We start from the raw sequence: 24,379 nt of genomic DNA, 5'->3' as shown, positions 1-24,379 counted from the left end.
AGCGGATGGCCTTTCGGGGGGGATGGGGGGTGCCCTCCTAATATTCGATGTTGAATACAAAAGAATCCTTGAATACTTGTCTAGTCGTCCTTAGGTAGCATGTGAAGGTTGCCTCATTAAAAACCTTGCCGGTAAAACCCTTTTCGGGATAAAAACTAGGTCGAAGGAAAATAGTGCAACGGATGCTTTAAACCTTAAGGTCTTCGGGTTGGGTTAGAGCTTTGACTGCTTCGGTTGAGCTCCTTCATAAGGGTTAGCGTGAAATATATAATGAAATAGGAGATGGTTATAACTTAGTGTGGGATGTGCCGGCGATGTTTTGAGGTCCAATATGTCTCCGTCGCTTGCGATGAGGACGTGGTACGGTCCTTTGTATTGGAGGTAGAACTTAACCTCGGAAGGCAGAATGGTCGCCTTATGCAATGCAAAAAATGCAGATGGAGACAATGTTTAGTCTCGGAAGGCAAAATGGTAGCCTTATGCAATGCAAATGTAGATGGAGACAGTGTTTAGTCTCGGAAGGCAGAATGGTAGCCTTATGCAATACAAATGTATACGGAGGCAGAATGGCAGCCTTATGCAAGAAACAAATTAGCAAATGGTAGTAGAGCTTTCTTAGCTGATAGCAGATTGCGACATTGTGATTGCTAGGGACATTGTGACATACAGAATATCACTGGTGTGTACGGAAATGAAATGTTGGTAAGTTCAATGGTTCTAAGAGTTGTATTCCTGAACAATGTTTGTCCCATGGGTGTTTAATATGTTTGATGATTTTGCAATCCAAGTGCCTGCATCCAAAGAAAAATCGTGAGTTTTGTAAAAGGGAAGGTCAATTCGTATCCTCGCTGGCTTTACTTGACTTACTCAGCTTTGATCTGGTGGTACTATATGTATCATTGGGGTAGCATTGCCAAACAAAGTAATTTCAGTAATATGCATGATTTAGTAAAAATATGACATAATAATGTTTTATATGAACTGACGACTGTGACATGGTTCGAGACATTGCAACATCTCTTTCTGCCCCACTTTAATTGGTTGATGCTCCTAACTGTTGCTTGCGACGATTGGCTGAAATTACTTCGGAATTTTTAGGGTCGTCCTCAAAATTCTGCTCTAGTTTCCAATTGCGGGGGAGGGGGGATGAAATTTTATGTAATTGTGACCGAACTCATAGGGCTGCCTACGTATCCCCTCATAAACTGGAATCAGATCAGGCATAGTTCAAATTACATCATATAAGGGAAGCATGAAAATTAGACATAGTAACGCTTGACTGCATCTGAATTGATTGGCTTCGGCCATACTTCTCCGTCCATATCTGCAAGTATGAGGGCTCCTCCTGTCAGAACCCAGTGGACCATGTATGGACCCTGCCAATTGGGAGAGAACTTCCCCTTGACTTCATCTTGAAGTGGAAAAATTTCCTTTAACACTAGTTGCCCCGGTGTGAACTGTCTCGGATTGACTCTTTTGTTGAAGGCTCTAGACATTATGTTCTGATAGAGTTGACCATGGCAGACTGCATTCATTCTCTATCCATCTATAAGGGCTAGCTGCTCATAATGACTTTTCACCCATTCTGCATCGCCGAGCTCAACTTCTTGTATGATCCTTAGGGAAGGAATTTCTACCTCATCGGGAATGACATCCTCTGTACCGTAAACCAGCATATAGGGGGTTGCCCTGGTTGATGTGCGGACTATGGTACGATATCCTAATAGAGAAAATGATAGCTTCTCGTGCCACTGTTTATGTTTTTCTATCATTTTCCTCAATATCTTCTTGATATTCTTGTTGGTGGCTTCTACAACTACATTCATCTGAGGCTTGTCAACTGTGGAATTCTTGTGTCTGATCTTGAAAGTCTCACTCATAGCTTTCATCAAGTCGATGTTGAGGTTGGAGCCATTATCAGTAATGATTGACTATGGAATCTCGAATCGACAAACAATGTGGTCGTCGAACAAAGTCTGCCATTACTTTCTTAGTTACTACTCTGTAAGATGCTGCTTCGACCTACTTGGTGAAATAGTCGATGGCTACTAGGATAAACCTGTGTCCGTTGGAAGCAGCAGGCTCGATTGGTCCAATAACATCCATTCCTCAGGTGGTGAAAGGCCATGGTGAGTTTGTTGCATTAAGCTCATTTTGAGGTACATTTATCATATCTTCATGTATCTAACAGCGGTGGCATTTCCGTACATACTGAATGTAGTCCATTTCTATAGTCATCCAAAAGTAACCGGCCCAGAGTATCTTCTTTGCTAAGACAAAACCATTCATATGTGGACTGCAGGTCCCAGCATGAATTTCCTCTAGTAGCTTGGATGCTTCCTTTGAGTCGACACACCTTAATAGTCCTAAATCGGGAGTCCTCCTATACAGGATTCCTCCGCTGTGAAAAAAATTGTTGGACAACCTCCAAAGGGTGCGTTTCTGAGTATGATTTGCAAGCTCTAGGTATTCTCCTTTTGCAAAATATTCAACATGGGTACAGTAAGCTGGCTGATCATGGATCTTTACTAGAATAGGATCAATGAAATTTTTGTCTGGACGATGTATCATTGACATGGTAGCCAATGCGTCGGCGAACTAATTCTGGACTCTAGGAACATGTTGGAACTCCGTCTTCTTGAACTTTTTCTTCAATTCCTGTACATGATACAAATGCGGGAGTATCTTGGAGTTCTTGGTTGCCCATTCTTCTCGTACATGATGTATAAGTATGTCTGAATCTCCAATCACCAGCAACTCTTGAACATTCATGTCAATGGCCATTTTGAGTCCTAAGACGCAAGCTTCATACTCGGCCATATTGTTGGTGCACGGGAACCTGAGTTTGGCGGACATCGGATAATGCTGACCGGTTTTTGATACTAGGACTGCTCATATGCCAACTCTTTTGAAAGTTGCTGCTCCATCGAAAAACATTCTCTAACCATCATAGGATTATGCAATGTCTTCTCCTATAAATGATATCTTTTTGCAAAAAAAAAAGTTTTCAGGGGTTCGTATTCTCCATCCACGGGATTCTTCGCAAGGTGGTCTGCTAGTGCTTGTACCTTGACCGCTTTCTGAGTTACGTAAATAATGTCAAACTCACTCCACAAGATTTGCCACTTGTCTAGCTTGCTAGTGGGCATGGTCTTCTAAGAGATGTACTTAAAATGATCCATCCTTGATATGAGATATGTAGTATAGGCACAGAAATAATGCCTCAGCTTCTGAGCTACCCAAGTCGAGGCGTTATAGGTGAATTCTAACAGAGAATACCGGGCCTCGTATGGGGTGAACTTCTTACTGAAATAATAGATGGCCAGATCTTTCCTCCCGTTTCATCATGCTGACCCATAACGCAACTGAAAGCTCCATCCAATACTGCAAGGTAGAGTAATAATGGTCTACCTGGCTCAGGCGGGACCAAGCTGGTGGTGTTTACAGGTACTCCTTGATTCTATCGAAGGCCTTTTGGAAGTCATCAGTCTATTTGGTGGCGGTGTCCTTCTTCAACATCTTAAAGATTGGCTCACAGATAACTGTACACTGTGCTATGAACCAGATGATGTAGTTAAGTCTTCCCAAGAAGCTCATCACATCATTCTTGTTCTTTGGCAGTGGAAATTCTTGAATAGCTTTGACTTCTGATGGATCCAGTTCTATTCCTCGGCGACTCACAATAAACCCAAGAAATTTTCCAGCATAAACCCCAAATGTGCACTTTGCGGGATTCAGTTTCAGGTTGTACCTTCACAATCTATTGAAGAATTTCAACAAATCTTCCATGTGATCAGTGGCTATCTTGGACTTGATGATGACATCATCTATATATACCTCAACCTCCTTGTGTATCATATCATGAAAAATGGTAGTCATGGCCCTCATGTAGGTGGCCCCTGCATTCTTCAAACCAAACGACATCATCTTGTAACAGTACATTCCCTACGGCGTAATGAAAGTCGTTTTCTCAGCATCTTCTTCACCCATCCAGATCTGATGATAACCCACGAAACAATCTACAAATGACTCCAGCTCTTGCTTGGCGCAATCGTCAATCAGGATGTGTATGTTCGGCAGAGGCAAGTCGTCTTTTGGACTGGACCGATTGAGATCCCGGTAGTCGACACAGACTCAGACCTTCCCATCCTTCTTTGGCACTATCACGATGTTGACTAACCACGTCGGGTATTCTACTACCCTGAGAACCTTAGCCTTGACTTAGAGACTTTTTCCTTGATTTTCAAACTATTATCAGGCTTGAACTTTCTGAGCTTTTGCTTTATCGGAGGACATGTTGGATTGATTGACAATTGGTGAGCCACAATAGACGTACTCAGACCAGTCATGTCATCATACAACTAGGCGAATATGTCCTCATATTCCTTTAGAAATTCTGTGTATTGCTTCTTTTCTGATAGCGATAAGTGAATGTTGATTTGTGTTTCCTTGACATTTTCTGTATCTCCCAGGTTAACAATTTCGGTCTCGTCCTGGTTGGACTTAGGTTTGTTCTCAAAGTTCTCAACTTCTTTGACAATCTCATCTAGTATGTCATCTTCCTCTAAATCAATGTCCATTTGTTACATTGTCTCATTGCATGTCACAGTCATTGGTTCATCAAGTTAAGTAATAGTAATGCTATATAAGTAAAGTAATGAGAGAAAATAATAATGAGTGTTGATTCATAAGAAAAGTCAAAATGCTTTGATAAATTGCATAACTATTTTGAACATTGGAGATCTTATTGCTGGAAATGAAAAATGCGAAAGGAAAAGCATTTAGTAAATAAGCAGTGCATGATGCTTGTTTTAGCCATGCTACCCCGAAGCTCTTCGGGCTTTCGTTGTCCTGATGGTCCAATTATTGAGATGTGCACCTTTGCTCACAGCCTATATGGAAGGGCCTCCTCCCCCTCCTCCTTGAGAATAACACAACAGACCTTAACAGGACTAAGAGGATGAGTGGGTGGAGGGCCCCTAGATCTTGTGAAATAGGATAATGTTTCCAGAGTGCACGAACTAACCTTTGGGGAAGGGAATAATAAAGACAAAAACAAAGACAAAAACAAAGAATAAAACGAAAAGGGAACCAAGTTAGTGAGGATCATAAAAAGTATTGTAATATTTAAACACATAGTGCGGGAAGGTAAATCATGTCCTAGAGACAAATTGATTTGGATAACTTGGATGCTAAATGCCTCATTTTATTGATAAAAAGTAGACGAATCCCAAATTGACACTAAATAAATAGGAAATGAAAAATTACTAATGGCCATTGGCCTTATTACATTTTATAAAGCAAAAAGATAAACTCCTATCTATTTGGTCCTAGAAGGACCTTCCCCAGATTCGACATCCTTGGCTCCGTGGAATAGCCTTCCTAACTCACAAAGTCCTAGCAACAGGTAGGCTCTGGCTAGATGTCCGCCTTCAGTGCTCTGGACTTCTGGTAGTTGGTTGCATTTCTGGCTTTAGTAATGATAAAATCCATTTTTGGACTTCATCCATATCTCCTTGTCGTAGTTCTTTTGAGTTGGCATATATAATTAATTGGTCTCTGGAATAATAGCTCCAGATAGCATTTCCTTGTAGATAATTGTTAGCTAGTTCTTGAATAATAGTTGCTATACCAATTATTCTTTTGTTGGCATAGAAACTTGGTATCTCCATTTTCTGTATCTCCGGTTGTTTCTCTATTTCTTCCGATATTATCATATCTCGTGTTAGTCCTATCTTTATCACCTGTATAATGGGTTTTATTTCATCATATAGTATTTCAGCTGGTGCTGTATAGAATTTGATGAAGAATAGGTTGCCTTTTGTAATTCTTTTGAAGGTGACAAATGCTTTGTATAGCTCTGGTATTCCAATTATTTCTTCTCCGTCGTGGGTATATACGGTGCTGAGTAGTCCGTAGTTGTAACATGTCTTTACTAGGTTGGCTTTTGTTTTTAGTTGGGCTATTAGCCTATTATATCCCTGTAGTTTTTGGGATATATAATCTTGTGTTGGATCTGTAGTAGTAGTTGATCTGGGGTTTAGGTTTAGAAATGTCTGAATTTTATATATATTCTCAATATATGTTTGAGTAATATGGTTATATACCTTTTTGTTGTGGTGTAGGCTATTAGCATAGGTTGTAGTTTGTGGGGTTATAGCTATTGCTTCTTTTGGCTTTTTTGATGTAAATGGCTTATCAAATACGTTGTTTAAATTTACATTGGTATGTAGCTTCTTATTCACCTGTTTGCTTGTGCCTGCAGCTGTAGGTAAACAAACTTTGTCATGGGTTTTTTGGAGTTTCCCAACGTCTCCTTCTAATTCTGGAATTTTTAAGTCTTCCGATCGACTTAGCTCCGCATTTTTATAGTCATGCTGCTGACTTTCTAGCTGTTGTAATCTTTTGCCCATACTATCCATCTGTAATGATAGGGTAGTAAGGATTGCAAATATATCTTTCGATTCTTGATTCTCATCAGTTTGAGTACTTTTGTCTTGATAAGTAATCTGCAATAACATTCTTGTCAGTTCGTATTACTTCAATTGTAAATGTAAAATTTTGTATATTCAATACAAGTCTTCTTATTTCCTTTGTAGTTACTGAATCTTGTACTTTCCGTGTTATCCACCATTTTACTTGTGTATTATCTGTTCTTACAATAAACTTGTTATAAACAATATATGGCTCAAATGCTAACAAACATTTATATAATCCAAATAGTTCTTTCCTATTTATCTCCCATTTAATTTGTGGTTCCGTGTATGATCCTGAATAATATCTACAATGGTGTTCAATATTTTCATTATCATATTTATATTTTAGAACTCCTCCATAGCTGTGATCACTAGAATCAGTTTCTACAATATATGTGAACTTTTTCTTTTCATCTGGGAAATATAGTTTTGGTAATTTTTTACACATATTTTTTATCTTCTGTATATGTATTTTATCCTTTTCGTCAAAATGATATTCTATATCCTTTTTTAATTTTCTCTGTAATGGTTTTAAGTTTTCTGCTAATTTAGGAATATATTCTCTTACTTGGTTAACCAATCCTAAAAATGATTGTAACTTCTTTTTTGTATCAATTGTTTCATTTAAGTTAATTATTTTTGTACTATATGGGTTTGCATTTTTATTCCGTTTTTGTCTATTTGTATACCTAAAAATTCTATTTGATTTTTCATTACTTCTGCTTTCTTTTTACTTAAACTTATTCCTGATATTTCTACAATGTGTATGAATTTTTCTAGTAGTTTTATATGTTCGTTCTCTGTTCTAGAATATAACAGTATATCATCTATATATATTATACAATTTTCTAATTGGTTAAAGTAGTTATCCATAAAATGTTGATATCTACCTGGTGCATTTTTATATCCAAATGGTAATACATTCCATTCATAAAATCCTTGTGGTACTGTGAATGCTGTTAACTTCTTAGATTCGTCTTCTAGTTTTAAATGGTAAAATCCTGATTTACAATCAAACTTACTGAAATAGTTATATCCTTGTATTTGTCTGATTTTTAGTATTTTATTTGGTATCGGATAATTATATGTTTTTGTTTTTGCATTTAAATTTCTATAATCTATAACCATACGGCTTTTTCCTCGTTTTTGTTCACTATACTTATTTACTATAAATGCCGGGCTAGTATGTTTACTATTACTTTCTTGTATGTACTTATTGTCTAATAATTCCTTTATATGCATTTTAAATTCTGTTAAATCATTAAAGTTGTATTTTAAAGGTTTTTGTGTTACTATGCTATTTTCATCTATTAGTTCAATCTTTATTTTTGTTTTATGTTTTTCCCATCCTTGGAGTGGATTATCATTATATAGTAATTCTAATTTATCTTGCAGTAGTTTTATTTTATTTATTGAGAAAATGATTATCTCTATATTATGGTTGCTTTGTATTACATTTTCTAATTTTTGGGTAATCTTTTCACTTCCTTTAATCCAGGGTGTTGTTTTTCTTACTTTATTATTTACTCTTTTTGCTCCTAATTTTTGTTTACACGGGGTAGTAAACCACCAATGTGTTTTTGTTATTATATGTGGGTATAATTTATCTAAAAATGGCATTCCTAATAATATATCTTTATTTGTGAATTCATAACTATATATTTCTTCTATGGTTAATATTTTATCCCATATTTGTATCTTTATATTTCTTGCTTTGTATGTTATCATACTTCCCTCATTATTGAATCCTGTTACTACTATAGGGGTTTTTAGCTTTTCCCATTTACTTTCTGGTAAACAATTATGTCTACACATGTTAGCTTCTGCTCCTGTATCCATCATAGGTGTATAGTATCTATTATAATATCCTTCTACTATTATCTTGGCAAGTATGTATATCTTTGGCATTATATCAAAGTTCTTTTTATTATTATTTTCTTATTTTCATAACTTATCGTTAATTGTCTATCTTCTAATTTATATGGTTTGACTTTTTCTAACCATTTTATTCCTAGTGTAATGTTTTTATCGCCTTGATATATTTTAAAATTTATTAATATTGGTATTCCTCCAATAATTAATTCTTTTTCAGTTGTTTCTTCGTTTTTTCTTAACGCTTTTGGTAGTTCTGAATTTTGCTGTTCTATTGTCACTATCTCTTGTTCTGGTATTAATTCTCTTATAACATAATTCTCTTCCTGCCCTGTATTTATTAATATTAAATATTTTCTTTGGTCCATTATTCCTGTTATATAATAATGGTGTGGGTTTATTTCTTCTATTTTTTGTTCTATTAATTTTTGTGGAGTTATATAATTTATTCTTCTTGATGTACTTCTTGATGTACTTATTCTTGATGACGTTTCTGGCATTTCATTATTTGTTCGTTTTGACGTGCTTAATCTTTCTTTTACTATTTCTAAATCTTCTTCCATGTCCATTTCCGTATAACTGTAATCATTGTTGTCTATAACTGATACTATTCTTTCGAATGGATTTTCTATTTTTATTTTATTTATTTTATTTTTAGCTGTTATCTTATGTTTTGTTGTTAAGACATATAGATTTTTACATCTTGCTGTGAATATTTTACTTCCTGGTGCTAATTCTATTCCAGACATTTTCCAGTATAGCACTAATGATTTATCTATATTTTTATCATCTATTACTTTCTTCGTCTGATTCCTCTATATTATTGTCTATTTCTTTTTCATTTTTGGGGAACTCGTTTTCTGATATCTCATATATGTTGTCTTCACTGCTTAATTCATAATCTACATATTCTATTTGTGTATATTTATCATTATCTATCAATATTTCGGTAATTTGTTTCTTCTTTGGGTTTTTTGGTAATTTACAATCTTTGGCTAAGTGTCCTAGCTTTCCACAATTATAGCAAGTACATTCTGTTAGTTTTTTCTTTTTCCTATATGGTTTTTTATGTTTATAATTTTTTACATAATATCTTCCTCTTGGTTTCCTATATTTATATTTTGAATATTTTGATTTAAATTTCTTTCTCTTTCCTTCTTTTTTGTAATATTTATCTGTGCAGCCAAATTGGGGTGCTATTCTACTTTTGCAGCATGCCAAATTTTTTACTAATATTTTATCCATTTTGATATTTTCTTTATACTTTTCGCATAATTCTATAAACCAGTTTTGTAGAAATTTTATTCGAGCTCCTAGAGTATCTGCTAGTTCTGCTTCATTCCAATTTTTTATTATTTTTGAGCTAAACGGTTCTGGTAATTTTGTAAAATATAATTTTCTTATTTCCTTACTTTCATCTGGACTATATGTTCCTTTATAATAATAGTCTCTAAATGCACAAGTATATTCGTCTATATAACACATATTACATATTGCTAATTTTGTCATCAAATTTCTATTTGTAGTTTTTTCTTTATTTTGTTCTTCTACTTCTGTTGTCATACTACTAAACTCATTTCTTATTGCTATTTCATATTTATTCAATATATCTGTCACTGTTGTTGCTGTTGTTCCATCAAGTTTTTTATTATTTCTTAATGTATCCAGGCTTTCACTTGATAAATTTTGTAACCATAGTTTTACCGTTCCTATAAGTGTTCTTTCTATATATCCTGGTGTTTCAGCTATTGCAATTTTATTATCTATTAGTTGTTTGGAGATGTACCCTATCCATAATTGGATTGTTTTATTTATATCTGCTACACAATCTAGATCTAAAAAATTACATTGTTCAGTTATCTGTCTTGGTGTCCATTTCCTATTTAGCCTTTTATCCCATAATGTTTTATTTCTATCATATGAATCATAACTTACTCTGTAATAGGTTGAGTTTAGTTGTCTTGGATTTTTTACTCCTGATGTGCTTGGTTTATCTTCGATCATATCTCCTGTATTTATTTCTGGATTTGTTTTCATCTTTTCCGTTTTTTCTATTAGTTCTGTGTATGTTTCACTTGTTTCTGAATAGTCTTCTCCTAGATTTGTGTCGTTATCACTTTGGTCATTTATTTCGTTCATGCTTATTTTTGGTGGATTATCATGTATTTCTTCTAACTGTAATTTGAACTTTTCTATCTCATTTGTCGGTTTTAGCTCTTGTTCTTCTTCTTTATATTTTTCTTTTTCTTTTAGTTTATTAGCGTATAGGTGTTTTAGCATTTCTAATTCTTTTTCTAATTCTGTTATCTTAGTATTTTTTACTTTCTTCTATCTGTTGTAGTTTTTCTTTAGCTTGCTGTTGTATTTCTTTTATTTCTCTTTTTCTGTCTATTTCTTCATTTTCTTTTGTTATTCTAACCATTGCAGTTAAACTATCTTCTAGTTTTACAGTTTCTTTTTCTAACATTAAGTTCAGGTTATTTCCTATTTTCTTGTATCTTCTTCCTAAGTTGGAAAATATTATTGTTATTTTTAATCCTTCTGGATTTTCATATGTTTTCGCTTCTAGTGCGAACTCTTCTTTATTCATCTTTTCTTTTTAAGATAGCAAATATATTTATATTCTGTTTTAGATATTATATTGATTAATTCAGATAGCCTAGCTTTGTTTGTTTTTGTAATACTTAGGTATTCATATTCTAGGTATAGTTTTTTCAGTTTCTTCCTTATTTTCCTTGATTTTTTAATTATTTTAATCTGTGTATTTTCTGTAATTGTCTCACTGTTTATGAGTATTTTTTGCAGATTTGTACTATTAATGTCAGTGTTCCTTTCCATGGTTTTGTTTCTTAAAGTATATGTTTATTTGTCATAGCTCTGATACCAATTTTTTTTTTTGGGGGGGGAGGTCATTTTAATTTTAATACTGCGATGTATACCTGCTGATACATATATTCATTGTTTTAATATTTGTAAGAATTATTGTTTTTCTGTGTTGATAAGTCTCAAGATTATCTCTATAAAATTCAATTTCTTTCTCTATAGTTAATAAAGCTTTATTACGTAATCTATTATATTTAATTATGTCTTTGCAGGTTTTAATATTGTGTTTAACACGGGTCATTTTAATTTTAATACTGCGATGTATACCTGCTGATACATATATTCATTGTTTTAATATTTGTAAGAATTATTGTTTTTCTATGTTGATAAGTCTCAAGATTATCTCTATAAAATTCAATTTATTTCTCTATAGTTAATAAAGCTTTATTACGTAATCTATTATATTTAATTATGTCTTTGCAGGTTTTAATATTGTGTTTAACACAATCTATTTTTCTATTTATGTTACTGAGGTTTTTAAGAAGTTTCCATTTCTGGGTGTTATAGAATCTTATGTAATGAAAAGTGTTATGTTTCATTTATAAACAGATTTTATTAACTTGATATGTGATCATTAATCTGAATATAAATCTAATTCATATAGATCTAATATATCTATTTCTTGTGATACAATTAGTTCTGTAAATGCTTGTTCCATTACATATATTATTTCAAAAGTAACTAAAATATCATAAATTTTTCTTTTAACATCGTTATTAAGTCTGTTAAAGATATATAATATAAGTATTTTGTAGTCAATATTTTCTTCTAATAAATACGTGTGGTTGTTCATTCAGATTTACTATTTATCCTTATCATGTGTTTACTAAACATATTCCCTCTAACCTCTTTGTTTATCATAGAGTTTATCATATTTTAATAAGTTATACTGAACAATCTTTTCTGGTCACTACCATGTTTTTCATGCTTCAATCATTTACCCTAACAGCGCCTCAACTCTGTGTACTCCCCTAAACGGCTTCCTTGCCTACTGGTTTCCACTTTAGGATGGCATAGTCTGGGCTTAACTACTCTCAGCATTATTAGACAGGCAAACTTTCTCAAGATGTTCTTTATAACAGTACTATAACATGATAAACAATTATGATATTCAAGAGATTATAAGGAATATAAGAGTTTAGTTAAACATGATTATGAATAAACTTACCTGGTTTTGTAACTCGTTTGAATGCTCCATAGCTTTCAGAAGTTTGTATATAATCAGATATTTTATTGAGAGAAGATAAGAGAGAGAAGGTGAGTATGAGGATGTCCCTTCTTCCTCGGATTTACATTCTATATATAGAAAATTAAAACGACTCCTACTGTTCACAAATGACTCTTACTATTCATGAACGACATTTACTGTTCATGATTATGACTCTTACTATTTACTTTACGACTTTTTTACATGACTCTTACTATTCATGAACGACCTTTACTGTTCATGATTATGACTCTTACTTTACGACTTTTTTAAATGACTCGACCCTTTACATTATTTGTTTTCAATAGCTGTTTCCTTCATTTGTCTTCTTGCTGATACCTTCATTCTAGTTGGACTTCTGGTACATAGTTATCATCTCCGTTGCACTTTGAACATATGTGGTCTGGATATTTGTGTCCCACTAGTTTGCAGTATCTTGTCAATAACTCGTTTGAAATAAATTCTTTTTTCAATGCTCTGGTAGTTGGTTGCATTTCTGGCTTTAATAATGATAAAATCCATTTCTGGACTTCATCCATATCTCCTTGTCGTAGTTCCTTTGAGTTGGCATATATCATTAACTGGTCTCTGGAATAGTAGCTCCAGATAGCATTTCCTTGTAGATAATTGTTAGCTAGTTCTTGAATAATAGTTGCTATACCAATTATTCTTTTATTGGCATAGAAACTTGGTATCTCCATTTTCTGTATCTCCGGTTGTTTCTCTATCTCTTCCGGTATTATCATATCTCGTGTTAGTCCTATCTTTATCACCTGTATTATGGGTTTTATTTCGTCATATAGTATTTCCGCTGGTGCTGTATAGAATTTGATGAAGAATAGGTTGCCTTTTGTAATTCTCTTGAAGGTGACAAATGCTTTGTATAGCTCTGGTATTCCAATTATTTCTTCTCCGTCTTAGGTATATACGGTGCTGAGTAGTCCGTAGTTGTAACATGTCTTTACTAGGTTGGCTTTTTGTTTTTGGTTGGGCTATTAGCCTATTATATCCCTGTAGTTTTTGGGTTATATAATCTTGTGTTGGATCTGTAGTAGTAGTTGATCTGGGGTTTAGGTTTAGAAATGTCTGAATTTTATATATATTCTCAATATATGTTTGAGTAATATGGTTATATACCTTTTTGTTGTGGTGTAGGCTATTAGCATAGGTTGTAGTTTGTGGGGTTATAGCTATTGCTTCTTTTGGCTTTTTTGATGTAAATGGCTTATCAAATACGTTGTTTAAATTTACATTGGTATGTAGCTTCTTATTCACCTGTTTGCTTGTGCCTGCAGCTGTAGGTAAACAAACTTTGTCATGGGTTTTTTGGAGTTTCCCAACGTCTCCTTCTAATTCTGGAATTTTTAAGTCTTCCGATCGACTTAGCTCCGCATTTTTTTAGTCATGCTGCTGACTTTCTAGCTGTTGTAATCTTTTGCCCATACTATCCATCTGTAATGATAGGGTAGTAGGGATTGCAAATATATCTTTCGATTCTTGATTCTCATCAGTTTGAGTACTTTTGTATTGATAAGTAATCTACAATAACATTCTTGTTAGTTCGTATTACTTCAATTGTAAATGTAAAATTTTGTATATTCAATACAAGTCTTCTTATTTCCTTTGTAGTTACTGAATCTTGTACTTTCCGTGTTATCCACCATTTTACTTGTGTATTATCTGTTCTTACAATAAACTTGTTATAAACAATATATGGCTCAAATGCTAACAAACATTTATATAATCCAAATAGTTCTTTCCTATTTATCTCCCATTTAATTTGTGCTTCCGTGTATGATCCTGAATAATATCCACAATGGTGTTCAATATTTTCATTATCATATTTATATTTTAGAACTCCTCCATAGCTGTGATCACTAGAATCAGTTTCTACAATATATGTGAACTTTTTCTTTTCATCTGGGAAATATAGTTTTGGTAATTTTTTACACATATTTTTTATCTTCTGTATATGTATTTTATCCTTTTCGTCAAAATGATATTCTATATCCTTTTTTAATTTTTTCTGTAATGGTTTTAAGTTTTCTGCTAATTTAGGAATATATTCTCTTACTTGGTTAACCAATCCTAAAAATGATTGTAACTTCTTTTTTGTATCAAGTGTTTCATTTAAGTTAATTATTTTTTGTACTATATGGGTTTGCATTTTTATTCCGTTTTTGTCTATTTGTATACCTAAAAATTCTATTTGATTTTTCATTACTTCTGCTTTCTTTTTACTTAAACTTATTCCTGATATTTCTACAATGTGTATGAATTTTTCTAGTAGTTTTATATGTTCGTTCTCTGTTCTAGAATATAACAGTATATCATCTATATATATTATACAATTTTCTAATTGGTTAAAGTAGTTATCCATAAAATGTTGATATCTACCTGGTGCATTTTTATATCCAAATGGTAATACATTCCATTCATAAAATCCTTGTGGTACTGTGAATGCTGTTAACTTCTTAGATTCGTCTTCTAGTTTTAAATGGTAAAATCCTGATTTACAATCAAACTTACTGAAATAGTTATATCCTTGTATTTGTCTGATTTTTAGTATTTTATTTGGTATCGGATAATTATATGTTTTTGTTTTTGCATTTAAATTTCTATAATCTATAACCATACGGCTTTTTCCTCGTTTTTGTTCACTATACTTATTTACTATAAATGCCGGGCTAGTATGTTTACTATTACTTTCTTGTATGTACTTATTGTCTAATAATTCCTTTATATGCATTTTAAATTCTGTTAAATCATTAAAGTTGTATTTTAAAGGTTTTTGTGTTACTATGCTATTTTCATCTATTAGTTCAATCTTTATTTTTGTTTTATGTTTTTCCCATCCTTGGAGTGGATTATCATTATATAGTAATTCTAATTTATCTTGCAGTAGTTTTATTTTATTTATTGAGAAAATGATTATCTCTATATTATGGTTGCTTTGTATTACATTTTCTAATTTTTGGGTAATCTTTTCACTTCCTTTAATCCAGGGTGTTGTTTTTCTTACTTTATTATTTACTCTTTTTGCTCCTAATTTTTGTTTACACGGGGTAGTAAACCACCAATGTGTTTTTGTTATTATATGTGGGTATAATTTATCTAAAAATGGCATTCCTAATAATATATCTTTATTTGTGAATTCATAACTATATATTTCTTCTATGGTTAATATTTTATCCCATATTTGTATCTTTATATTTCTTGCTTTGTATGTTATCATACTTCCCTCATTATTGAATCCTGTTATTACTATGGGTTTTTTTGGCTTTTCCCATTTACTTTCTGGTAAACAATTATGTCTACACATGTTAGCTTCTGCTCCTGTATCCATCATAGGTGTATAGTATCTATTATAATATCCTTCTACTATTATCTTGGCAAGTATGTATATCTTTGGCATTATATCAAAGTTCTTTTTATTATTATTTTCTTATTTTCATAACTTATCGTTAATTGTCTATCTTCTAATTTATATGGTTTGACTTTTTCTAACCATTTTATTCCTAGTGTAATGTTTTTATCGCCTTGATATATTTTAAAATTTATTAATATTGGTATTCCTCCAATAATTAATTCTTTTTCAGTTGTTTCTTCGTTTTTTCTTAACGCTTTTGGTAGTTCTGAATTTTGCTGTTCTATTGTCACTATCTCTTGTTCTGGTATTAATTCTCTTATAACATAATTCTCTTCCTGCCCTGTATTTATTAATATTAAATATTTTCTTTGGTCCATTATTCCTGTTATATAATAATAGTGTGGGTTTATTTCTTCTATTTTCTGTTCTATTAATTTTTGTGGAGTTATATAATTTATTCTTCTTGATGTACTTCTTGATGTACTTATTCTTGATGACGTTTCTGGCATTTCATTATTTGTTCGTTTTGACGTGCTTAATCTTTCTTTTACTATTTCTAAATCTTCTTCCATGTCCATTTCCGTATAACTGTAATCATTGTTGTCTATAACTGATACTATTCTTTCGAATGGATTTTCTATTTTTATTTTATTTATTTTATTTTTAGCTGTTATCTTATGTTTTGTTGTTAAGACATATAGATTTTTACATCTTGCTGTGAATATTTTACTTCCTGGTGCTAATTCTATTCCAGACATTTTCCAGTATAATACTAATGATTTATCTATATTTTTATCATCTATTGCTACTGAATAGTTGGCACTTACTATAAATTTAAATTTTTGGTATATTAAGTTACCTCTTACGACACTTATTATACTCTTTTCTATAGGTTGTACAATTCTATCATCTGCCAAGTATATTTCTATAGGGGTATCTATTCCTTCCCTAAAACATGCTTTTATTAGGATCTCCGTTCCTCCTAAGTGTACATATTTTATTGGATTTTTTGCTTTTATATCTTGTATTTCTTTATTTAGTAGTCTTTTATTTAAAATTGGTATTTGTGCTTTACCTTTGATGTATTTACAATCTATTATATGTTCTCTTTGGCTTACTACATAGTATTCTTCTTTCTGTCTTTTAAACCAATTCTTTATTGTTGGTACTTCTAATATTTTGTCTATGCTTAGATCCAATTCTTTTCCTTTTATTTGTTCAAATATATTAGCGTCAAATATTATTTTTTGTTCTGAAGATTGTTCATCTTGGTGTTCTTCTTGTTGTATAATTTGTATATCTTTTTCAGTCATTACTTTCTTCGTCTGATTCCTCTATATTATTGTCTATTTCTTTTTCATTTTCGGGGAACTCGTTTTCTGATATCTCATATATGCTGTTTTCACTGCTTAATTCATAATCTACATATTCTATTTGTGTATATTTATCATTATCTATCAATATTTCGGTAATTTGTTTCTTCTTTGGGTTTTTTGGTAATTTACAATCTTTGGCTAAGTGTCCTAGCTTTCCACAATTATAGCAAGTACATTCTGTTAGTTTTTTCTTTTTCCTATATGGTTTTTTATGTTTATAATTTTTTACATAATATCTTCCTCTTGGTTTCCTATATTTATATTTTGAATATTTTGATTTAAATTTCTTTCTCTTTCCTTCTTTTTTGTAATATTTATCTGTGCAGCCAAATTGGGGTGCTATTCTACTTTTACAGCATGCCAAATTTTTTACTAATATTTTATCCATTTTGATATTTTCTTTATACTTTTCGCATAATTCTATAAACCAATTTTGTAGAAATTTTTTTCGAGCTCCTAGAGTATCTGCTAGTTCTGCTTCATTCCAATTTTTTATTATTTTTGAGCTAAACGGTTCTGGTAATTTTGTAAAATATAATTTTCTTATTTCCTTACTTTCATCTGGACTATATGTTCCTTTATAATAATAGTCTCTAAATGCACAAGTATATTCGTCTATATAACACATATTACATATTGCTAATTTTGTCATCAAATTTCTATTTGTAGTTTTTTCTTTATTTTGTTCTTCTACTTCTGTTGTCATACTACTAAACTCATTTCTTATTGCTATTTCATATTTATTCAATATATCTGTCACTGTTGTTGCTGTTGTTCCATCAAGTTTTTTATTATTTCTTAATGTATCTAGGCTTTCACTTGATAAATTTTGTAACCATAGTTTTACCGTTCCTATAAGTGTTCTTTCTATATATCCTGGTGTTTTAGCTATTACAATTTTATTATCTATTAGTTGTTTGGAGATGTACCCTATCCATAATTGGATTGTTTTATTTATATCTGCTACACAATCTAGATCTAAAAAATTACATTGTTCAGTTATCTGTCTTGGTGTCCATTTCCTATTTAGCCTTTTATCCCATAATGTTTTATTTCTATCATATGAATCATAACTTACTCTGTAATAGGTTGAGTTTAGTTGTCTTGGATTTTTTACTCCTGATGTGCTTGGTTTATCTTCGATCATATCTCCTGTATTTATTTCTGGATTTGTTTTCATCTTTTCCGTTTTTTCTATTAGTTCTGTGTATGTTTCACTTGTTTTTGAATAGTCTTCTCCTAGATTTGTGTCGTTATCACTTTGGTCATTTATTTCGTTCATGCTTATTTTTGGTGGATTATCCTGTATTTCTTCTAACTGTAATTTGAACTTTTCTATCTCATTTGTCAGTTTTAGCTCTTGTTCTTCTTCTTTACGTTTTTCTTTTTCTTTTAGTTTATTAGCGTATAGCTGTTTTAGCATTTCTAATTCTTTTTCTAATTCTGTTATCTTAGTGTTTTTTACTTCTTCTATCTATTGTATTTTTTCTTTAGCTTGCTGTTGTATTTCTTTTATTTCTCTTTTTCTGTCTATTTCTTCGTTTTCTTTTGTTATTCTAACCATTGCGGTTAAACTATCTTCTAGTTTTACAGTTTCTTTTTTTAACATTAAGTTCAGGTTATTTCCTATTTTCTTGTATCTTCTTCCTAAGTTGGAAAATATTATTGTTATTTTTAATCCTTCTGGATTTTCATATGTTTTCGCTTCTAGTGTGAATTCTTCTTTATTCATCTTTTCTTTTTAAGATAGCAAATATATTTATATTCTGTTTCAGATATTATATCGATTAATTCAGATAGCCTAGCTTTGTTTGTTTTTGTAATACTTAGGTATTCATATTCTAGGTATAGTTTTTTCAGTTTCTTCCTTATTTTCCTTGATTTTTTAATTATTTTAATCTGTGTATTTTCTGTAATTGTCTCACTGTTTATGAGTATTTTTTGCAGATTTGTACTATTAATGTCAGTGTTCCTTTCCATGGTTTTGTTTCTTAAAGTATATGTTTATTTGTCATAGCTCTGATACCAATTTTTTTTTTTGGGGGGGGGGGTCATTTTAATTTTAATACTGCGATGTATACCTGCTGATACATATATTCATTGTTTTAATATTTGTAAGAATTATTGTTTTTCTGTGTTGATAAGTCTCAAGATTATCTCTATAAAATTCAATTTCTTTCTCTATAGTTAATAAAGCTTTATTACGTAATCTATTATATTTAATTATGTCTTTGCAGGTTTTAATATTGTGTTTAACACAATCTATTTTTCTATTTATGTTACTGAGGTTTTGAAAGAAGTTTCCATTTCTGGGTGTTATAGAATCTTATGTAATGAAAAGTGTTATGTTTCATTTATAAACAGATTTTATTAACTTGATATGTGATCATTAATCTGAATATAAATCTAATTCATATAGATCTAATATATCTATTTCTTGTGATACAATTAGTTCTGTAAATGCTTGTTCCATTACATATATTATTTCAAAAGTAACTAAAATATCATAAATTTTTCTTTTAACATCGTTATTAAGTCTGTTAAAGATATATAATATAAGTATTTTGTAGTCAATATTTTCTTCTAATAAATACGTGTGGTTGTTCATTCAGATTTACTATTTATCCTTATCATGTGTTTACTAAACATATTCCCTCTAACCTCTTTGTTTATCATAGAGTTTATCATATTTTAATAAGTTATACTGAACAATCTTTTCTGGTCACTACCATGTTTTTCATGCTTCAATCATTTACCCTAACAGCGCCTCAACTCTGTGTACTCCCCTAAACGGCTTCCTTGATATAGTTTCTTGATTTGGTTCCAAGATGGTGGTACAGTCGGTTCTGGTACTACTCTTATTGGCTTTGCCTTAGTGGCTACGTCTAGCCAGCTGTGACATTAAAGCCCGCTGAAGTTGTCAAAAGGGCTACCTCTTTCACAGTTAGAACTGCTAGACACATGGGCTCAGTAAGAGTATGTATCAGGCTTAGACAGGCCCCTTGCTTGGGTAAAAGGATATAGATCCTTCCATACAGTCATTAAACTATAATAGAATTTCCGTATATTTCGAATCCTTAATTGGTCATGCGGACTACCGCCAACCTTTAAAGGTTACTAAAGCAGCTAGATCTGGATGGTCGTGCGAACTACCGCCTGCCTACCCTAGATACTGGTGAAAATGGTATTAGAGACTCTCAATACCAGGTCTTTGGGTATTTATAGGGCTGCTACGCGCGCGACCGCGGTCAAAACGCGCCTGGGAGGCGGTGTCCGGGCTCAGGCCGAGCTCGGGAGGGAGAAACTCTCAATTTACCCACGGACGCGCAAATGACACAGGTCCGGTAAAATGGTCATAACGTTTTGTATACACCTCTAAATGTCGAACGGTTTGATGCGTTGGAAACTATACTCAAAGAGATTTAATTTGATAGGTTGTGTATCACACAACACCTTATATAAATGTAGATATTGTTGTCCAAAGTGAGGTCTTGTGCGTACTCATTTACAACTTTAGTCTATTATGAAATTTTCCAACTTGGCTTAGACTTAGGTATATCCTTAGACCCCAAATCACTTATAATATGACTTATACGCTTATTAACATATCCAATTGATATCCATTATATCATGAATCCTCATTTGCACACACAAATAAAATAATTAGCCTACCTTGGCACCACAAAATCTTAAATTACTTAGCAAAATTTTTTGGGGCTTTACATTCTCCCCCGCTTAGGATCATTCGTCCTTGAATGATAATTGGAGTCAATCCGCAAATCCTTAGTATAACTTATCTCCTTTCTCACACATTTTTAACTCCCAAATTTTGACTAACTCCCAAATTTTTCAGAAATTTCGGTAAAGTTTCCCTTGTAACTGGGCATATCCACTTGTCAGAGAATCCTAGAAATGCATCCTATCAACATTTACATAATCCAAAGATGCAACATAATATAAAATGATGCCAACCGTGGCCCAATAAGAAATGCATTTCTAGAATAGAAGAATACATAGTTTACTCCAGGAACTATGGACCAAATCCCTGTGACACACCTTTTGGGAACAAAAATTACCTTACACTCTCAACCTTTCTCGAGTGTGTCTAATACATACCTCTTTAGTGTTTGACCACTTTTTTCTCAACAAGTGTAATCACGCACTAATAATAATGTGGCACGTGTGATTAACCTTTTGTAAAAAATAAAAAATACTTGAATTTATAATTATATCCTAATTGCCAAAATATTCTTCCATCTTCTTCATCTTCCCCAAGCTATACCACCATGATTGCTAACTCTCTAAAGCGAAACACTGATGCAAAAAGAAAAAAAAATACCACTACCTCATCCTACCACATTTAAGACCCACCACCCCAACCGCATAAATTCCCCGCTAATCTTCATTTTCTTTGCCCCATTTAACACCCCGAAAGTTTAAATTCACTATTACTCTTTATTTTTTTGTCGCGTTCAACATTCCACCCATTAAATTATAAAACTCAGATTTGTCTGTGCTATAATTTTGAAAACTGGTGGTGTCTCTTCCAGTTCATGAGATCGTAGACAAGGTCTTCGTCATTGCCATATATAAATAAGACTTCAGAAAAAGGACTGCATATCAAAGTTGTTAGAGAGAAAAAAATAAAACCCGATTGGGATTATTCTGTATCTAGTTTATCAAAACTGGTAAAAGAGCAATCATTCTGGGATTAAATCACCTTCCTTATTATTTCTAGAAGCTAATCAAAATCTAAATCTGAAAAACACCAAATTTCCAAAACAATTATCAATTTGGAGATTTGAATCGCGAGTCATAACCAAAATATATTGGTGTTCAAATATGGAAACTCTGGTTCTTTGTATTTTCTCGTTCCCCTTTAGATCTTGGGGGAAGAATTTGGTGGGGGGGGGGGGGGGGTTGTGGTGTTGTGACAGAAGAACTTGGAAAAGAATTGATAAAATCTTTTTAGAAAATAAAAAAATGAAAAATGAAAAATCTACACAAATAGTTTCCTGATGACGATTTAGATACAACAGGTTAACTCTTCACTTGCCTCTTATGCGTGTAAATCACGAGTGTAAAAGTAGTGTGTATTAGACACACTCGGAAAAGGTTGAGTGTGTAAGGTTGAGTGTGTAAGGTATTTTGTGCCTTCTAGAAAAGAAACACTATTATCATCAACTAACCATGTGATACATAATTCATATAATGTAATCTTTTGACATCTTCATAGGACACAAATACTTAATTACATAGCTAGCCAAACAAGTGAGGGTACTTCTTCTTCATTTCTTTCTCGGCTTCCCAAGTGGCTTCCTCACTTTGCTGGTTTCACCATAACACTTCCACGGAGGCAATTTCTTTATTTCTCAACTTTAGGACTTGCCTATCAAGGATGGCAACTGGAATTTGTTCGTACAATAATTATTCATTAACCTCAATACTCTCAACAGGCACAATCGTGGACGGATATCCCACTACCTTTTTCAACATAGACATATGGAAAACTAGGTGTACTAATGACTTCTCGGGTGGCAGCTCGAGCTTGTATGTCACCTGACCAATCCTCTGAATGATTTTTACGGTCCAACATACCTCAAACTCAATTTTCCCTTCTTTCCAAGCTGCATGATACCCTTCATGGGGGAAACCTTCAAAGATACCCAATCATCTTCTTTGAACTCCAAATCTCTGCGACGAACATCTGAATACAATTTTTGAAGACACTGAGCAGTTTTCAACCTCTCTTTAATAATCTTGACTTTCTCCATAGACTGATGCACGAGGTCCGGCCCTATCAATTCAGCTTCTCCAACCTCGAACCACCCAATGGGAGATCTACATCTCCTACCATACAATGACTCAAATGGTGCAATCTAGATACTAGCAAGGAAGCTGTTATTGTAAGCAGATTCTATGAGTGGTAAATGGTCATCCCAACTACCTTTGAAATCAAGAATTCAAGCACGCAACATCTCCTCAAGCGTCTAAATAGTACGCTCTACTTGCCCGTCAGTTTGAGGAAGGAATGTTGTGCTAAGATGTACCTGCGTACCCAAACCTTGTTGAAATTTCTTCCAAAAGTTGGCAGTGAACTGAGCCCTTCGATCTGAAATAATTGAGCCTGGAGTGCCATGCAACCTGGCTATTTCTTTGGTATACAACTGAGCATACTGTTCCGCTGTGTCGGTAGATTTAACTGGCAAGAAGTACGCTGATTTTGTGAGTCGGTCTACAATCACCCAAATTGATTCAAACTTCCTACCACCAAAACCAAGTTTATCATCTCCCATTTCCACATTGGAATCTATATGCTTTGGGCCAATCCACCAGGCCTCTGATGTTCGGCCTTTACTTGCTGACAGTTCAGACATTTTTCCACAAAGTCCTCCACATCCTTTTTCATGTTGTTCCACCAATAAATTTCCCTAAGATCATGATACATTTTTGTAGAACCTGGGTGCACTGAATACCTGGAAGTATGAGCTTCTGCCATGATCCTCTCTCGAAGACCGTCAATATCCGGAACACATAGGTGGCCTTGGTACCGTAGGGTACCATCATCCATGCTAAAGGAAAAAAATGTGGTCGTGTGTTTATGAATCCCCTCTTTTAGTTGTGCTAACAATAGATCGTTGAATTACTTCTCTTTAAATTCCGCCACAAGCAATGATTCAGCCCTATTCTGCACAATTACTTCTCCTTCGTTAGAGTTCGCAAGGAGAACTCCCAAGCTAGCCAGCCGGTGAACCTCCCTGGCCAACGGCCTCTTATATGCCTCCAAGTGAGCCAAGATCCCCATAGATTTTTGACTAAGAGCATTCGCTACAACATTAGCCTTTCCCGGGTGATAGAGAATATCAATGTCATAGTCCTTGAGTAACTCTAGCTATCTTCTTTGTCTCAGATTCAACTCCTTCTTTTTGAAAATATATTGAAGGCTCATGTGGTCCGTAAATACATCCATATGCACCCCATACAAATAATGTGGACAAATCTGTAGTGCAAACACCCCTTCCACAAGCTCTATGTCATGGGTTGGATAGTTCCTTTCATGATTCTTGAGTTGCCTAGAGGCATAAGCGATCACCGGGCCATGTTGCATCAATAGCGGACCATCTATATCACATTTCTCTTACATATGACCTCCTAGAAAATGAGTTATTCAATAATTTCCTTGATATGGTTATAA

At 33.0% G+C, this 24,379-nt stretch overlaps 3 protein-coding genes and 2 pseudogenes across 3 annotated transcripts; all 5 read right to left on the bottom strand.

Moving 5' to 3' along the window:
* Nucleotides 1-1,259: 1,259 nt before the first annotated feature.
* LOC138887993 (uncharacterized) lies at nucleotides 1,260-1,880 on the bottom strand. The gene is made up of 2 exons (XM_070169787.1): nucleotides 1,638-1,880; nucleotides 1,260-1,502 (listed from the first exon to the last, which is right to left on the bottom strand). Exons 1-2 carry the CDS (start codon nucleotides 1,878-1,880, stop codon nucleotides 1,260-1,262), a joined length of 486 nt encoding a protein of 161 aa, XP_070025888.1.
* A 1,609-nt stretch (nucleotides 1,881-3,489) lies between these two features.
* On the bottom strand, nucleotides 3,490-6,521 carry LOC138887992 (uncharacterized). The gene is made up of 3 exons (XM_070169786.1): nucleotides 5,937-6,521; nucleotides 4,890-5,026; nucleotides 3,490-3,751 (listed from the first exon to the last, which is right to left on the bottom strand). Exons 1-3 carry the CDS (start codon nucleotides 6,519-6,521, stop codon nucleotides 3,490-3,492), a joined length of 984 nt encoding a protein of 327 aa, XP_070025887.1.
* A 6,258-nt stretch (nucleotides 6,522-12,779) lies between these two features.
* Nucleotides 12,780-13,989, bottom strand: LOC138886910 (uncharacterized; annotated as a pseudogene).
* A 3,738-nt stretch (nucleotides 13,990-17,727) lies between these two features.
* On the bottom strand, nucleotides 17,728-18,916 carry LOC138888724 (golgin IMH1-like; annotated as a pseudogene).
* Nucleotides 18,917-22,766: 3,850 nt separating this feature from the next.
* On the bottom strand, nucleotides 22,767-23,561 carry LOC138887991 (uncharacterized). Its single transcript, XM_070169785.1, has 2 exons — nucleotides 23,235-23,561; nucleotides 22,767-23,063 (listed from the first exon to the last, which is right to left on the bottom strand). The coding sequence occupies exons 1-2, from the start codon at nucleotides 23,559-23,561 to the stop codon at nucleotides 22,767-22,769; spliced, it is 624 nt and encodes a 207-aa protein (XP_070025886.1).
* Nucleotides 23,562-24,379: the final 818 nt, after the last annotated feature.

The sequence above is a fragment of the Nicotiana sylvestris genome, chromosome 3 (genome assembly GCF_000393655.2).
Source record: "Nicotiana sylvestris chromosome 3, ASM39365v2, whole genome shotgun sequence".
Lineage (NCBI taxonomy): Eukaryota > Viridiplantae > Streptophyta > Magnoliopsida > Solanales > Solanaceae > Nicotiana > Nicotiana sylvestris.
This window is presented reverse-complemented; position numbering and strand designations above follow the sequence as displayed.

Coding starts and splice junctions, on each gene's coding strand:
- LOC138887993 (XM_070169787.1), bottom strand. CDS start 1,880: ATGAGTGAGACTTTCAAGATCAGACACAAGAATTCCACAGTTGACAAG. Junction 1,503..1,637: donor AGGATGTCATTCCCGATGAG/GTAGAAATTCCT, acceptor CAACTCTATCAG/AACATAATGTCTAGAGCCTT.
- LOC138887991 (XM_070169785.1), bottom strand. CDS start 23,561: ATGTCTGAACTGTCAGCAAGTAAAGGCCGAACATCAGAGGCCTGGTGG. Junction 23,064..23,234: donor AACAAGGTTTGGGTACGCAG/GTACATCTTAGC, acceptor GCTAGTATCTAG/ATTGCACCATTTGAGTCATT.
- LOC138887992 (XM_070169786.1), bottom strand. CDS start 6,521: ATGTTATTGCAGATTACTTATCAAGACAAAAGTACTCAAACTGATGAG. Junction 5,027..5,936: donor TAAAAACAAAAGCCAACCTA/GTAAAGACATGT, acceptor CCTTCCCCAAAG/GTTAGTTCGTGCACTCTGGA. Junction 3,752..4,889: donor GAGGCCCTTCCATATAGGCT/GTGAGCAAAGGT, acceptor TAGATTGTGAAG/GTACAACCTGAAACTGAATC.